The sequence below is a fragment of the Delphinapterus leucas genome, chromosome 5, assembly GCF_059928025.1.
Source record: "Delphinapterus leucas isolate spDelLeu-1000000601 "Yukka" chromosome 5, BTC_Dleu_Yukka2, whole genome shotgun sequence".
NCBI classification, from domain to species: domain Eukaryota; kingdom Metazoa; phylum Chordata; class Mammalia; order Artiodactyla; family Monodontidae; genus Delphinapterus; species Delphinapterus leucas.
This window is the reverse complement of record NC_143133.1, coordinates 29,925,348-29,943,780: the sequence shown is the minus strand read 5'-3', so window position 1 is coordinate 29,943,780 and position 18,433 is coordinate 29,925,348. Positions and strand designations below refer to the sequence as shown.

Below are 18,433 nucleotides of genomic sequence, written 5' to 3'. Positions count from 1 at the left end.
ATTAAACAAGGTGGTGGATGTGGAGCGTTTAGCCTGTTCCTTGCACCTATGAATACCTCCCTACTTTTATCTTCATAGAGACTTAAGCATATAGAGTGAAGGCTATAACTCAAAATTAGCAAAGAGTTATGTGTCACATTTTTTTAAATAAAAAGAGCAAAAGAAGTCAAGAGACCAAAAATGTGAGAGAGAAAAAAATATATTAATCACTAGGAAGAATTAGACCAGCTGCCAAACTCATCAAAATGCACTTTTTATTCCAGCCAGCTGCCAGTGTGCTTGTTCACAAATTCAGTGATAGAACAAGAAGACAAGGGTCATTGGGATGTGAAGGATTAACACTGAAGATGTCAGGTTATAGGGAAGTAGAGTATGGTGACATTTCCCTCCTAATCTCTGAAAAATAAGCTTGATTGTGACAGTATGAATGATTGTGGAAATGGTTTTAAAAAGCAACATATATTTGGTTCACCTTAATATTTTGATGGAAACATGATATTTTTTTAATACCATAGCATCATTACCAAGGAATTGTTTTTTGTAGGTTGTTCATCTCCTGATAATGGTGGATGTAGCCAGCTCTGCACCCCTCTTAGCCCAGTATCCTGGGAATGTGGCTGCATTCCGGGCTATGACCTACAACTGGACAAAAAGAGCTGTACAGCCTCAGGTTAGTGCTGTGAACATTTGAAAGTGTTTCTCTGCAAAAAAGATGTGAAAAACAACATTTTATTTAGAAAGTGTTAAATTGCTTTTGGCTTCTGCATAGAAAGTCTGATTTTTTAATTTTTGGAAATGGAAAACAAATCACATTATAAATATAAATAACATAAATTAATATTATATAAATAATAATTCTGTGTTTGAGGAACATTTTGAAGTGAATTAGCATTAAGCAAAGATTTACTATAACATCAGGTATGGCATTCCAGTATATGTGAAAGTCATAACCAGAATAGTCTTAAAACACTTTATAGTTAAGGGGCATTTAATAAATATTTGTTGATTGATTTGATTTTTATCTCTCTGGTGAATGTAATAATCATAATACTTTGACAAGTTCTGTCCTTTTCATGACAAAATTTAATATGAAGTTGTGTGCTTCAACTATTTTTTCATCTTCTGATATTATATCTCATGTCCTTCAACAGCCTTGGAAATCCTAGATTTATGCCAAATTGATTTAATCTCTCCTGAGGTTCATTATGCCTGTAATCTGGGATAACATAATGATGAGCCTACAGAGCTTGCCTTAGACCCCAGTACTCTTAACTTCTCAGGGCCTTAGTTAATATAGCATAATCTGAGCTCTGAAAATTATCAGGGGTCTAGTTATTAACTCACATAATCATACCTCCATTTTAAAACTGTCCAGACCAGAGAAGGGTATTTTTTGGACATGAATTAATACAGTCTGCTAATATTAATGTTTCAATATGTGTGAATCAAGGAGATTACACAGCATAAGACTTACATCATTTAGTTAAGATGTTTGTTACTTAATACTGTCTCTCTCTATAAGTAATTTGCATTTTAAAAGCAGGCACCTAGACAGGGAGGAAACCAGTGATGAAATTCTGGCCGTATGTCACCTCATGGAAAAGGAAGTCTTCTTGCCTCTCTTAACCTACACCGTACTGGTGGGAAATTAAGAAACAAGTACTGCAGAAATTAAGGAAGAGGGTACAATGAACGGGAAGGGTCAGAAGTGCCTTTTGGGTTCCAAGGCATATTTTAAATGCAACCATATTTAAATTTGGTTATTAGGACCACCACCGTTTTTGCTGTTTGCCAATTCTCAAGATATTCGACACATGCATTTTGATGGAACAGATTATGGAACCCTGCTCAGCCAGCAGATAGGAATGGTTTTTGCCCTAGATCATGACCCTGTGGAGAATAAGGTATGGTTTTGCTGCTTGAACAGGTGTGGCTGTGCTTTAAGGACAGAGTAGAGGATTTTATCCTAACAGATGACCTGGATTACTTGAAAATCCTCTGCTAAGCTCAGAACAATTAGGCCAAGAAAAATTTAAATGTAGATATTAAAACATCACTTGAGAAAGTTTTAAGGATGTTTCTGTTATCATAACCCTACCCTGTTCCTTGCTGTGATTCAGCCATTTTATTGGGGATAATTTGAGCAGAATCTGAAGTTTAGTTTCCTCTTTGGAAATGAGAATAGGAAGCTAGCACAGTGCCATACACACAGGAAGAGCACCACAAATAGGTTTTTATTTATTTGTGTTTTGGGAGAAATAGGAGGTTGAGGTGCAGCATAGGAAGTATGGATTACTAATTTGCATTTAATACATGCCCTTAAGGAAGGAAATTCAGTGACCTCCTAACCATGAAAACCAAGAAACATAAGTTTTACAGCTCATGTGTGAATGGCAGTCTAACACAACATTATTTATATAATAATTTTACATGAAGTTTTTTTTGTATAAACATTAGAATTTCTAAATTATCAACCCAATCAGCTGACCATTTGGTCTTTAATTTCTTGTTATCTTTATGCTAGGTTAGAATGTGCTTGAAATGATATGTTACAGTAACTTCTGGGGATTAATCAGCCAATAATTATGAAGTTACATAGTTATTAATCTCCCTCCATAATGATTTAGTTGTTACTAGATGGTGCATTAATTCCTAGAATTTTAAAACTTGTGCTTTTGTTTCTTCCTGATTTGAAGCATTCTGGTAAGTGGCCAAAAGAGAAAGAGTGAAGCAAATTGATTCTGTGTTTAATTGGTCTGGATTGATAGCCAAATATAACTACTTTTGCAAATAGAAGTTTTGTAATTAAATACTAGCAAACAACTCTTTTTTTTTTTCTATGAACTGAATCTATTTGACTCCATAGAAGAATTATATTAACAGGAAAGAATTAATAGAATCAGTTCAAGATTCTTTTATTGCCAAATTAGTTTTTTCCCACACAGTCAGTATTTTTTACAACTAGGTGAATAAGGAAACCTAAAATGAACTTTAAGTCATGTGGCTTATTCATGGTTTTTCGTTTCTCTGGTCAATGTTCTCATTTTCTTGCTTCTCAAACTGTGGTCCTTAGACCAGTGACATCAACATGACCTGGAGCGTGTTAGAACTGCAGATTCTCAGGCTCCACTGCGACCACTGAATCAGAATCTGCATTTTAACGAGATTCCCAGGTGATTCATGTACACATTTGAGTTTGAGAAGCAGTGCACTAGCAGAGTATTTTTTAATATAAGAAGTGCCCATTTTTGTATTATGGAATAGAACCTTTTCTAGAGAGATGATAATCCTTTATTTAATTACTATTTTATGAATATTCTCATTATTGATGATAGGTTTATGTACATATATGTACTCACAGTTAATATTCCACATATGCTGTCATTAAATTGTCAGCTAACCCATAGCAATTTTTTACTCTTGTACCTGTTCGATAGTCTGCATACTAGACTGAAAAAGAACTTTGCATCTTCAAGGTATGTTCTGTTGGACAAAATCTGTTAATTAAAATGAAATTATCTACAGCTAGAGATGAAAGGAACTTTAGCAAATACCTAGTCTGACTTTGTCATTTTTATAGCTGAGAAAATTGAGATTAAATGACTTAACCATGTACACTGTTATTGGGAATGTAAATTGGTGCAGCCACTGTGGAAAACGGTATGGAGGGTTCTCAATAAACTAAAAATAAACCCAGCAATATAACCCAGCAGTTCCACTCCTGGGTATATATCAGAAAAAAACAAAAACACTAATTCAAAAAGATACATGCACCCCATGTTCATAGCAGAATTATCTACAATTTCCAAGATATGGAAGCAACCTAAGTATCCATCAGCAGATGAATGGATAAAGAAGATGTGGTACCTACACACACACACACACACACACACATATACACACAATGGAATACTACTCAGCCATAAAAAAGAGTGAAATTTTGCCATTTGAAGTAAGATGGATGGACTTGGAGGGTATTATACTCAGTGAAATAAGCCAGACAGAAGAAGACAAATACTGTATGTTATCACTTATATGTGTAATCCAAAAAATACAACAAACTAGTGAATATAAAAAGAAAGAAGCAGACTCACAGATATAGAGAACAAACTAGTAGTTACCAGTAGGGAGAAGGAAGTGGGGAGGGGCAATATAGGTGGAGGGGATTAAGAGGTACAAACTATTATGTAAAAAATAAGCTACAAGGATATATTGTACAACACAGGGAATATAGCCAGTATTTTACAATAACTATAAATGGAACATAAACTTTAAAAATTGTGAATCACTATATTATATACCTTAACTTATATAATATTGTACATCAACTACACTTCAATTTTAAAATAAATAAATAAATAAAAATGATTTAACCAAGGCAATCAAACAAATAAGTGTCAGAACTGGGAGAGGAAGCTGTGTCTCCTGACTTGCAGCGAAGTGGAATCCTGTGGATCAAGCAGTAGAAGTTAAAACTCAGCTTGCAGACCCCATTAAACTGCTCATCTTTGTTCCCTTTCAGGCTGTAGAAGCCGTTAGAGTTCAAGTATGATGGCTTTGTTATTGACCAGTGATCAAAGATAAGCAAATTACCCATAGCAATAGAAATATGTGCCAGGCAGAAGGCTAAGAACTTATATATATAAAACTAATGTGCTTCATAGTATCATCCCCATTTTACCAATGAGGAAACTGAGCCTCTGAGACACTGATAAACTTGCTTAAGTTTACACATATCTGGGAAGCAACTGAGGTGGAGTTCAGTTCCAGGTGTGTCTATCTCCAACGCCCAGCTCTTAACTATTGTACTGTATAATATAAAGATTTACTAACCTCATTTGTATATATACCGCATTAAGCTTTTAAATAAATCAAGCTGAAATGCCTGTGTTCTCTTTTGTAGATATACTTTGCCCATACAGCCCTAAAGTGGATAGAGAGAGCAAATATGGATGGTTCCCAGCGAGAAAGGCTTATTGAGGAAGAAGTAGGTGTGCCAGAAGGTCTTGCTGTAGACTGGATTGGCCGTAAATTCTATTGGACAGACAGACGGTAGGTTTCCTCTTTCAGTTTTAAGCCACATGGGAGGGGAGTGATTGGATAGGTAATACAGCTGGCTTCATCCTCCACTTTGAACACAGGAAAATATTGCTGGGCACCTGACTGGGATCGGAGGAAAGATGCCCCCAGCGCTGTCCACAGTCCCTCAACCCCCTCCCCACCACCAAACAGGACATTCCTCCTTTTAATCAAGACTGTATCTTTCATCAAGGTCTGTATGCATGGGCAAGTTTTGAGGACCAAGAAAACAGCATGTGTTTTTGCATTTCAGGCTATTGGTTGTAATCAGGGAAACACAAAACCTGTCTGGATATAATCAACAAGCATTCTCTGAGCATCTGCTGTGGATCAGGCTCTCTCCTAGGTAGCATGGGAGATACACAGGAGCCTGAGAAGCACTCCATGTTTCCAGTCACCTTACGGTTTAGCCAGGGAGATAAGACACATGTACACAGGGAAAACTAATACAAATGCTTGGTCTAAGTCTCAGTACAAGAAATATCATAAGGTCATGCATAAATAATTGCCAAATGAAGGATGGATACTCCCAGAGGGGGCTCTGGAAGGGGCTTCAGGGATCAACTTCCCCTTCATTTTACAGGTGGGGAAACGAAGGCTCAGAAAGGCTAAGTGATTTATTCAAGGTTGCACAACATTTAAATGACAAGTCTTTCTAGAACCCACATGTTGGCTCTCAGGGTGGGAGAGATGGCCTGTTTCCCTCTGATGGGCAACAACAGGACCAGAGAGAAGTTGTGGTGTGTCTGTCCTCTGGGCACACTGCTCTTGGGGCTGCAGGAAGCACCACTGCACTTGGTGTGTATGTGTGTGTGTTTGTGTGTGTGTGTGTGCGTGTGTGGCCTTGTCAGCCCCAGGAATGGGGTAGGAGAAGGGGGAAGAAGGAAGTGGCTGCATCCCTTGTGTGTGCTGATGAGAGCCCACTTCCTGCTTCTGAGCAAGAAGGAGCCAGCCACGGAGTACGTCATAGAAGAAGGTTAGAGATTCCATGCTTTGGGATACTCTCTCAGAGTAACTTAGAGCTATGGCGTGACCTGGTGGCCAACCCAAACCTCTGACAGCTCTGCAACCTTGTTAAAGTAAAAGAAGAGAGAATTAACTAGAGTTTCACCTCTGAAATCAGTGGTCCCAACATAGAGGAAGAAGTCCCAGGGAGTGGATTTATATGCTTCAGGGTAGGCTTTCTAGGTCCCAGAAAATCTCTTCTGGTCTGGATAACCCATGGGAGACAAACAGGCTTTTAAACATGAGCCAGATGCATGATGTGTTGCCCAGTTATCAATAATATGGCATCTCTATAACCAGAGTGAGTATATTTTAAATAATTCATTCAATCATTTGTTCATTCATTTAACCATACCTTCATTCCATTCCTTTATCCTTTGGGTATTTTTTTTTTTTTTTTGTGGTACGCGGGCCTCTCACTGTTGTGGCCTCTTGCGTTGTGGAGCACAGGCTCCGGACGCGCAGGCTCAGCGGCATGTGGGATCCTCCCGGACCGGGGCACGAACCCGCGTCCCCTGCATCGGCAGGTGGACTCTCAACCACTGCGCCACCAGGGAAGCCCATATCCTTTGGGTATTTATTCATTTATTGAATAACTGAAATGCACCAGATAACTGCACTAAGAGCTTTATATCCATATTGACTCCCCAAAAAGTAAGTCTTCTTATCCCCAATTTAAAGATTAAAAAATTGAGAATCAAAGAGGTAAAATAACTTTCCTGAGGTCAAGCAGCCAGCAAGTACTGGATCTGGAATTTGAACTCAAGGATGACCATTTCCGAAGCTTGTGTTTTTAATAATCATAGTACGTACTGCCCTCTACAACAAGGGTCAGTTAAATGTCCTCGACCCAGTGTCACGTAACAAATGAAAGTCAACTTCAGTCATAACAATGCTAAAAATATTAATAATGGCCTTCTCTGTTTTGAACCTACTTAAAAGGACATTTAAAATATTAGCTGTGCATAATAACAGAGCTTGTACACGGCTGTTTTAGGAAACGTTGATTAGGACAGCAGATGTCTGGCACTTTGGGCCCCTCTAAGCATGCCGGGTCTCCTCATATTTCCCACATTTGCACGGCACCTCTAATTTTACGTGTTTGATTAATAGCACCATAGTACCTACTGCTGAGGCAATGCCTACAGGAGATAGACAGGCACCACCGTATCCTGGAGGATCAGACCTCAAATTCTCTAGCTCATTGACTTGAGTAATAACGAGCCCTTCTCATGTTCTCGGCAGCTGCTAAGAGAAAACCTTTAATTTGTCTGGAAATGAGAGGTTTATAGTTTGAAAACCTTAATATTAGCTAGAAATTGGATTTAAATAACTGGGATTCCAAGCTTGTGATATCAGATTATATAGTAACTCTTAACCAAGTAAAAGAACCAGAATGGATGCTTACAGTTTACATTGGCTTAGGAAAAGACAGATTCAGATTAACATCTAACTGTAGGAAGGAAGCAGATTGATCATTCCACTGGCAGTGCTAGTATTTAGTATTAAGGAATCCTGATTCGCAAAGTCAGATGCCTAGTAAAAAGAATCAAGAGGGAAACAGTGTATCTGTTTGCTCATCCTTTTGAGGTAACAAAAACTACCATGAGATAAAAAAATCACTCTTCTGGGGTTCTGGATGGACAACTCTTGCCCTGGAAATAGGGTGGGTTTAGAGGATCCCAGGGGTGGCACTGAGACCAATTAGATAACAAATATGAAGAGAAAGATACTCCACTAGATTAAGGGTTACGCTTGAACTCATGTGAACCCAAATGTCCGCCTTGTCTGCTGTCTCATGACCAACCCCGGAGTTCAAGATGTGTTTTGTGGCTGAATCAAATAGAAGTGTGTTACTGGGTGACTCCCTTGGGGAGCTTTCAGAGTAAATTCCAGCAATCCTGCCCGAGACAGCTCCAGAGTCAGGAGCTTATGCCGGTCTCAATTCTCATCACCTTACTCCTGCTCAGAACGGTAAGAATTTAGAGATCATGTAACAATGAGATCAGAACTGACAGTTTTATTTCCCCTGGTCACAAGCAAGTGGCTTCAGAATTCCTTCCCTCAAGGGAACAGGCACAGTGACAGTTGTGACTGAGTGAATTTGACACATTGAGTTCAAAAATACCTTCCACTTCATCTGGGAATAAAATTATCTTTTAAAAGTGGCGCTGTAGTATAAATGATTTCAAATTATCCACTGCCCTGAGTTGGTAGTTTGCAAAGTGTATTTGGCCCAGCCCAGGCCCTGAGCCAATTTTACCTTTATCTCCCTTCTGCATATGGCCCATGAGGAAGAATAGATCAAGCCCCGGCCCCCCGTCTAGAAAGGGCACTTGAACAAGCCACCTGCAGAAGGTCTCCTGAGTGTTTTGTAGCACAGGGTGGAAGGACTGGTCTTGCTCTGTGTTTCTGGGCAGGTGGCACGAGGTGGGGAAGGGAGGTTATTTTATTTTATTTTTTTTTGCGGTACGTGGGCCTCTCACTGTTGTGGCCTCTCCCGTTGCAGAGCACAGGCTCTGGACGCGCAGGCACAGCGGCCATGGCTCACGGGCCCAGCTGCTCCGCGGTATGTGGGATCTTCCCGGACCGGGGCACGAACCCGTATCCCCTGCATCGGCAGGCGGACTCTCAACCACTGCGCCACCAGAGAAGCCCAGGGAGGTTCTTTTTAATCTCCTCTGTTGTGGTCCTTCCTGCTCAGGGAACCTGCTGGGGCTCATCCAGTGCTTAGGTCAATCCCTGACACACACTAGGTGCTGAGGAAGTGTCTATTTGATCATCAAGATTTGTTTGACAAATAAATGGAAAAATTAGAAAGCAAGAATTTTCTCCCCTGCCAGATTCCAAAGAGTTATTATTATTTTTTAATGTAAAGAGTAGCAAAGAGTATTTCAGTACTCTCATTTGTCTTAGAATCAGATGGAAGAAAATTAAAGCCAACATAAGTCTTCTCCTACTGTCCTTGTGTTGGTTGTCTCTCTGGCCCTTCAAGGTCTACTCTCCTTCCTCCCTGTGATCTGTGAACACCAGGCGGAGGCTTTTATTGGTTCCACCAGGAGCTGGGAGGTTGTGAAGAGAAGGGGATGGTGGCATTTGTACTTCCTGGCTTTATCCCTGCCAGGCCACTGACACAGAACCCTCTTACCTTACCCTTTCACGGTGTGTTTTAATTGCTTGGGATAAATATTGGGAAACTAATTTAAACACTGTGTTAAAAAAAAACAATAGACTTTGCGTAAGTGGTACTCCTGACGCGTGTGTGTTCATGTGCACACCTGTGATAGGGGAGTTTAGAATGCCTATTTTGCTTTTCAGTAAGCAACAGGGAAAACAAGTATTTTTGTTTAAAAAGTAAATTTGATATAACAAGCCCCTTTATATTACATGCATTTTAGGAAATCTCTCATTGAAGGGAGTGATTTAAATGGGAAGTATCGTGAAATAATCATTAAGGAGGACATCTCTCAGCCACGAGGACTTGCTGTTCATCCAATGGCCAAGTAAGTATTTGTGAAAATAAGGCCCTTTCTGTGGAGGTCATAGGACAGTTTATGTTTGATGTGCTAGTGTCCAAAATTCGTCGTAAGACCTCAGGTGGTCAGTGGAATCAGAAACCAAGAAAATCCATGAGATTTGTTCAAATGTTCAGAAATGGTATGGCTAGCATAACTTCCTCGTCCTTTTAATGTCTTCTGATTTGTTTTTCCTATAGAAAAGTTTATTGTTTCGATACCCTTTCATTTTAAGCAAATTCAATTTCTTTTTGAAAAGAAGTGGGTTGTAATTCATTCATCAATGAGGCATAAGCCCCTTACACTATGTACTTTCTTTAAAAACTATATTTCTTGAGAGAGGATGATATTCGGATTGCGTGGCTTATGAATTCTATTTAGAAAAATCATGAGTTCCAGTGATAGGTCATTCCTAGATTTAGGGAAGAGGAAAGAGAAATCGTGAAATATTAGGAGGCTCTATGTTGTTAATTGTGAATTCGTGACAAATGTTGGTTTAAGTTAGAGAATTAAGGAGAATAATTCCTCCCTAGTTAAAAATCAAGGATAAAAGCTCATCCTATTTTATTTATAATGCAAATTTTATGATGGTGTGTGGGAAATAATAAACTGGTAAAAATAGATAATTAATTTGGAGCCAGCCACATGATTCAAACAATGAGAATGTAACCATCTCTAAACAAGCCAGTGAAAAGATACTGAACCATATTGAGTTCAAAAAATGTGCCTCAGCACCTGCTTTACAGAACTGAAAATTGACCAGGTTAACTGAGTACATAGTATAAAACAGGATAATAGATAAATATGCTCTTCCCTTTACGTTGTAATTTTACGTATACAGCAAGTTTTACATATGCATAGCAGAGGGACAGGCTAGCAAGATTCCATTGCCTTTTGTAGCATGAAACGCTGATTTAAGAATATGCGCTCAAACACCTTTGATTAGTAACACACTACAAGTTTTTAAACTAACAATTCCTTTTTTATCCAATCATCTGAGGCTTAATTCAGCATTTTCTGTCCAAGTTGTTGTACATAGAGAAGGTAATTTTTTGCTTTTGAAAATTATGTGTCCAATATTCAGTGCTATACTTTCTCTTTCTGTATTCCTTGGTGTACCACTTTAGTTTATGCTAAAGTGACTTACACTGATGTTTTTAATAATGAAAGAATAAAAGAAGTGTTTTTCCTTGCAAGTTTTATTTGTTGTATGCTTTCTTGATTAAAGGAGATTATTCTGGACTGAGATGGGGATTAATCCACGAATTGAAAGCTCTTCCCTTCAAGGCATTGGCCGACTGGTTATAGCTAGCTCGGATCTGGTCTGGCCCAGTGGAATAACAATTGATTACTTAACTGACAAGTTGTATTGGTGCGATGCCAAGCAGTCTGTGATTGAAATGTCCAATCTGGATGGTTCAAAACGCCAAAGACTTGCCCAGAACGATGTAGGTGAGGCTTTGGAATGGGTGATTTCTTCAACTTGATTGAGTGTTGATGAGTGTTAAATACAAAATGTGTTTACACACACACACACACACACACACACACACACACACATACACTCACTCACTCACCACCCCCCCCACACACACCCTTAAACATATGGTGAGAAATGAATACAGACAGACTAACAGATTTCTCCAGAGATGTATGAGCTACAAAGATTACTTTAACATTGGAATATTGGATAAAAAATAGTGATGCATAATCATTTCTCTTTGCCAAGGTTTCTTAAAATCAGAATGAAAATATTAACCATTTTAAAACTTCTTTAAAAATAAGAACTTGTTCAGCTACTACCATTTCTTATGTTTTCTCAAATGTCATTTTCACAAGTGATAGTATCACCTTTAGCCATTCATGTGCAAAGGTTAATACAGTTTTCCCTCCTATTATATTTTCAGATTTTGCATGGGGTGTCGTGTATTTTCATAAAGAGTTTTGAAACACTGTAGCCTATGCTAACTGTTAAAAGAGAAGTACAAACTGTTATGACATTATATAGCAGTAGGAGATTCATTTTGACTCGGGATCTGCAAAGACAGTATTTGAACTGGGCCATGTGGTAAATAGAAGGTGATAAAACACTATCATTTGAGATAAGCCTGCAAAAATTGGTCTTTGTATGTTAGTACTGCCAGAATATGTTAACTGAAATTAATTCTGAACGTACTAGGGAGCCATTGCATATTCTTAAGCAGGAAATGTATCTGATAATATTGGTATATCAGGATAACCACTTAGGTAACAGTATAAGTGTTGGATTGGAATGTGGAGAGAAGGAAATGAGTTAGGACGTTATGATAATTGTTCAGTCAACAGTTAATAAAGGCCTGAGCTAGAAGATTGCCATTTAAAAAGTAGAATGGAGGATTAGAATATTACAAAAATCACTGTGAATGAAAAACCAAGAGGATTTGGTAACAGATTGGATGTCGAAATGAAAGCCAGGGTGATGTTAGAGATGCTTTGGGAATTTAGAAACTGGTTGGTTGGGAAGATGAAAAACATGGTCTCTCTTTTTTAGGAAGAAGCTAACAAACTAATAATCCATGTAAGGTATTTATTTTGCCCTTTCTCTTTGGTAATGAACTTCTAGATTTGTATTATACATTACATAGATCAAGATAAATATAATTTAAAATTTTACATACTTCCAAGCTTCTTTAAAAATTGACATACTTCACAATAAATTATAAGCTTGTGTACAATTGTAGACTTTTATCATCCATGTACCATTATAGGAAGTGGAAATACAGTGGAGAGTAAAACAATTATGGTTCCTGTGAAGTTATGGAGTCAGTAGGGGAGACGTACATTGTTAAAAAATACATCTCCCAAATAAATGTAAAGTTATAGCTTTGATATTTGGAGGTATAAAGGGATTTGGAAATTCCTAACTAGAATGTAAAGACAACATATTCTAAACCAAAAAAAGCATAGGAGGTATTTTGTAAATAATTTGTATTGCTATAATCTGTGACTAATGCAACTTCCTATTAGATACAAATACAAATAATCTGGTATGTGTACATCTAAATAACCGTTCCCACCATTACAGTGCCATCTACTGGTAGTTCACCTGTGGCTCTCCTGTAAACAAAAAATAAGGAAGATTATATCTAGTGTGGGGTTTGTGTTGAAAAACAATAGCTAATTCTGACACATACTACAACATAGATGAACCCTGAGGACGTTTTGCTAAATGAAATATGGCAGTCACAGAAGACCAATATTGTATGATTCTACTTACTTAGGGTATCTAGAATAGGCACACTTATAGAAACAGAAAGTAGTATGGTATTTGCCAGGGCCTAGGGGGAGGGGGAAACAGGAAGTTGTTTAATGGGTATAGATTTTCAGTTTGGCAAGATGAAAAAATTTGTGGAAATTGTTTGCACAACAATGTGAATGTATTTAACATTACTAAAACTGTGGGTTAAGTCTTAGGCTTAGATGGTAAATTTTGTATTATGCGTTTTTTTATCACAACAAACAAAGCAAAACAATAACTATATAGGAAATTCCCTTCCTGCCTTTATGAGTTTAATTTGGGACAAAAGCTAGAGACCCAAATGAATCTTAATGGCCCTGGTCAATAATGATGGGTGGAGATTCATTACACCGGGAAAAATCGTTTGAGTTTGCTGCCAGTAGAGGGAAACATGCACCCTAATCCACCAAATCCATTTTTCATTAGCAAAAAGACTGGCCTGGGGAATGTGACTGGATGTGATAAAAGCTTCCAAACCTAGGGGTCCTTAGCTTTGGCCTCTAACCACTTGAGATAGTATATTAAAACATTTCCCAGCTTACTAAATACTGGAATATCTTATCAGAGCAGTTTCAGTGGCATGGAGAGGCGGGTTTAGTTGAGGTAGGATCAGAAGAGGCCACTTAGGGGTTGATTGGAGCCATGAAAATGGAAGCAGCAGATAATAAATAACTTCCAAAAAACTTGTCTGAGAAGAGAAGGAAAGAGACAAAAAGAAGTTAGAGGGGTCAAGGGGATGAGGGAATTAAGATAGGAGAGACCTGAACATATTAATCAGCTAAGGGAAAGAAGCTGGTAAGAGGAAGAGAATAGAAGAGAATTAATGTAAATGAAAGGAGTAATTGACAGAACAAGGTCCTAGAGAAGGCAGGAGCACAGTCAATGGACTAATTTTAGTTAAGAGGAGAGATAGGAAAGGAAATGTATTGGTGGAGATGGGAATTTGAGGAGGCTGTTTTCAATTACCTTAGATTTTTTTAAATGTTGTAAAAATCTCAATTTACAGCAACCTGTAAATTTAGTCTACTACTTATTACTGCCATTCAAAAGACAAGGAACCTAAGACAAAGAGGGGTAAAATAACTTACCCAACTTACCCAGTCAAGTTGTTTAGTCTATAAATAGTGACAGAATCACTGAACATGGAAACATTCCTGCCCTGGTCGCCTTCTTTCTTTTTTTTTTTTTTTTTTGCGGTACGCGGGCCTCTCACTGTTGTGGCCTCTCCCATTGCGGAGCACAGGCTCCACAGCCATGGCTCACTGGGCCCAGCCGCTCCACAGCATGTGGGATCCTCCTGGACCGGGGCACGAACCCATGTCTCCTGCATCAGCAGGCGGACTCTCAACCACTGAGCCACCAGGGAAGCTCTGGTCTCCTTCTTATTGGTGGTATTATGTCAGTCACCCACATTCTCCCACTCTCTGAATGCTCGATGACCATGGGCTTTGCTAGGACTTCATACCACCAGGCTCCCATTCTAAGAAGAGGTTCCCTCATCATGTGGATTCTCCTTGATGTAGGTGGCTCAAGGAAGTGGCTCATACATTGCTTAGCAGCTGTATTAAAGAATTGACTTAGTGTAGGAATTGGGTATATGTTTCAGGCCTTGTCCTTTTAAAAATATTCATGGCAAAGACAAGATGTTTATAATGGATCTCAACTGCTTCCAGGTCACCCATTTGCTGTGGCTGTGTTTGAGGATCATTTGTGGTTCTCTGATTGGGCTATGCCATCGGTAATAAGGGTGAACAAGAGGACTGGCAAAAATAGGGTATGTCTCCGAGGCAGCATGCTGAAGCCCTCATCACTGGTTGTAGTTCATCCATTGGCAAAACCAGGTACACTGGACACAGTCTTTCTTTGACTGGCATCTGCAACTATTTTAATTGTTTGACGGCAGGGAAGGGGGTGTGTGTTGCACTTCTCACTAATTTGGGTAGATGTTAAGATCTCCTGAGATTTGGATTTCGTTTAAACTAAGATAGTCTGGTAATAAGTTTGGGCTTTATCCCTCCAACCTCAACTTTTCTTCTCCTGAGTAGCTTTTACTTATTTGCTTCTTTTCAAAGACTTTTGGATTAAAGGCACTAAGGGCAGGGGCAGGGATGGGTGGGGGGAGCGATTTAGAAACCCGCAGTGGAAGCTTCTGCCTACACTGGACTTTTCCCCACCTCCTGAGAATGCAAGTAAGTGAGCTTCAGCCAGGAGTAGGTAAGCAGATGGAAAAGCCACTTAGTTTCCCACAATAACTCTTCTTTCTGAATCACCCTTTGTCAGTCTGACTAGATTATAAGTCAGGAAATAGGAGTCCTATCTTCCCAAATAGCTTCTTGAACAAAGGTACTGGCTAAACTCAATACTCCTAAGGTAATCACATTCTGAGCTTATCTTAGAACCAGTGGCTCTTTATAGGAACTCTTCTGAAATAGCTCTTGATATAAACAGCTCCATTTAGATAGTTTCTTTCTCCCAAAGCTGTCCACTGATTTTACACCTTTTCATCTCCAAGCCCATCTGTGAATGTACCTCCTCTCTGCTAGGAGCAGATGCCTGCTTACATCAAAACGGAGGCTGTGAACATATTTGCGAAGAGAGGTTTGGAACTGCTCAGTGTTTGTGTCGTGAAGGTTTTGTGAAAGCTCCAGATGGAAAAACGTGTCTGGCTCTGAATGGCCATCAGATATTGGCAGGTAATATGATAAACTATGTGGCCAAATTGTCTTACTTTAGCTCAGGAATATTGTCCTACATTGATTTTTATGCTTGTGCTAATTTTTAATATTTTGTATTCTTAAAAGCTCCCTTGCTTTTAGGGATGCCAAGCTGTCTTCCACCCCCCCCCCACACCGATGAGTTTGGCCTCCTCATTACAAACTAAATTCAATTGACTTCTTCTAGCTGTAAAATTAATGAACAAAAGATAATATTCCAAGTCTTAAGTTCCAGTGCTCCAGGCCCCTATTTTTGGTGGAGTAGCCCATCCTTGGAAATAAATGCCAGTATTTTACCAAATCAGGGAAGGTTCAAAGACATTTTGTTTAGAAGTTTTATGGCCTCGATTTTAGAGGTAGTCATATATAAACCCCCTGCCACATGACTGTCTTTATATGAAAAGCAGAGTCCTTTGTAATAAATAAGTTTAGGATACCAAACAGGTGTAGGGAATCCAGCTCGACAAGGCTCGTGATCCACGTTTTTAAAAACTAAACGTAGGGCTTCCCTGGTGGCGCAGTGGTTGAGAGTCCGCCTGCTGATGCAGGGGACACGGGTTCATGCCCCGGTCCGGGAGGATCCCACATGCCGCGGAGCGGCTGGACCTGTGGGCCATGGCCGCTGAGCCTGCGTGTCCGGAGCCTGTGCTCTGCAATGGGAGATGCCACAACAGTGAGAGGCCTGCGTACAGCAAAACAAAACAAAACAAAACAAAAAGCTAAACGTGACTTTGAGGAAGAAGAGATCTAATATGACATGGAAACAGTAGTACTGATTTACTTCCCTTCAATGTGCATCCAAACAGGTAAGGTGTATTTGGATTCATCTCTTGATACCTTATACCAAAGAGAACTTAAATTTTATTTTAGATGTTTTTTAAAAATTCATATTTATCCAATAGGCATGATATGTTAGGTGACATTGACAGCAAATAAATAGATTAATTTATCCATGGACCAGAATTGAATATTTTGGATTTTCTGAACTTTCTACCAATTGTTGCCTTAGGATAACAGTTCTCAATCTTTTTGGTTTCGGATCCTTTTTACACTCTTAAAAATGATTGAAAAACTCGAGTCTTTGTTTGTGTGGGTTATATTTATCAAGATTTATGGTATTAGAAATTAAGACTAAAAATTTTAATATCTCTATTAAAGTTACAGTAGTATTCCATTATATGTGAACATGTTTTTATGAAAATAAATGAAATAACTCTATTTTTCCAAACAAAACTATGTAGTAAGAAGAATGGCATTGTTTTACGTTTATATCTTTAATATCTGACTTAATAAAGGGCAGACAGATTCTCCCATCTGCCCCTCTGTTAAAGCTGTTGCTGTGTTGTTTTGTTTGAAGCCTATGAAGAAAATCAGACACACATGGAGCTGGAAAAGGGAAGATTGCTTAATAGCCTTTTCAGAGGACTTTTTTGTATATCTTCTTTTGATATTATATATATCAGAACTAGACAGGTGGTAGTTTCTTAGAGTTAGTTGCAATGTTGAATCTGAAGCCATATCAATGAACATTTTGTCCTCTGCTATGTTAAAACCCAGTGTTCTGTTTTGTACTTTGAGTGGATCTTTCGCCATGCATGATTTTGTTGCATCATGTTTTGGTCATTTAAAAATATTGATTGACTGAGTTACAAGTCTGCCAAATATCACATTAATATACCTACAATAACATTAACTAATTATTATTATCAAACTCATCAGAAAAGTCTTTGAGTGTCTGGATTTTGTTAAAATTTTTTTGCGGAAAATTTTCCAGAATTCGACTTTCCACTTGAAAGCTTAAATTTTATTACTGGCAACAAGCACCGTGAGCTAATTTTCCTTGAAGTGACAGCGTCACTTCATTCATTGTTGAGAAAATATCAAATCCCCAAATGTTAATGACATAGTTTATCAAACATTCTTTCAGGTAAAAATCATGTTCAATGAAAAAAAAAAAGAGCCTAGTTTTAGCTCGTATCTCTGAGAGTTCACCTCCAGACAGCCGTCATAGCTTCAGTGTGTGTGCAGTGTTTTATGTGTTGCTTCCCATTTCATTACACAGAAGATTAAAGAGCCAGGTAGTCCATGGTCAAGATTTTTAAAAATTAGTAATTTTACTGCCCCATCATGGGCTTTTAAAGGTGAAACTGGAGTGTGTGTGTGTGTGTGTGTGTGTGTGTGTGTGTGTGTGTGTGTGGCAGTGAAGAAGATGACCACAGTAGAGAACATGCTACTAGTATCATGACGATTCACGCTAAATCACCACACTTTCACCCATGTCTGCTTTTGCCCCATCACTTATCGATGTTGACAGTGAAAATAACAATACAGTTATTTGCCTTTTATGAAAATAGTTTTGACCTTCTAGATGCCATGCAGTGAGACCCCAGGGATCCATGGCCCACACTTAGAGAATACACAGTGTTTTAGGGGATCCATTTCTTCCATGTTCTGGGGAGTTGCATAGGTCCCATGCCTATGTTAAATTATAGCTTGTTTATGCCCTTCCACATTTCTAAATACTGGCAAAATCAAGCTAAAATAAATGTTATAAGCAGCCTAAAGGAGAAGGTGTATATATTAAAGGCAGGTTGGGGAGATCATCTCACTAATTTGTCCTCAGTAATGGCGAGCAGTGATTATGAGCTGATTATAAGGATTTTGGTATTCTACTTTTACTGTTTTTGCCAGTACCAAGAAGAGTCCTGTCTTTCTTCCCTACTGGCTCTCCCCACCCTCAATTATAAGTGCATGGAGTGAAGCTGAGAGGGTGTAGTGTAGCAGAGAAGGTTTTCTAAGCCACCAAGACCCTGGCAGTTTTTCTGAATCCTCCGACTCTAAGA

General features: G+C 38.8%; 1 protein-coding gene across 1 annotated transcript in view; it reads left to right on the top strand.

The window, feature by feature from the left end:
* The window catches only part of EGF (epidermal growth factor), a 93,816-nt gene that overhangs the window by 50,197 nt on the left and 25,186 nt on the right, over window positions 1–18,433 (top strand). The window contains 7 exon segments of the mRNA XM_030760117.2: window positions 545–670; window positions 1,768–1,904; window positions 4,904–5,052; window positions 9,483–9,587; window positions 10,828–11,051; window positions 14,550–14,717; window positions 15,420–15,569. Coding sequence (XP_030615977.2) covers window positions 545–670; window positions 1,768–1,904; window positions 4,904–5,052; window positions 9,483–9,587; window positions 10,828–11,051; window positions 14,550–14,717; window positions 15,420–15,569 — 1,059 coding nt within the window.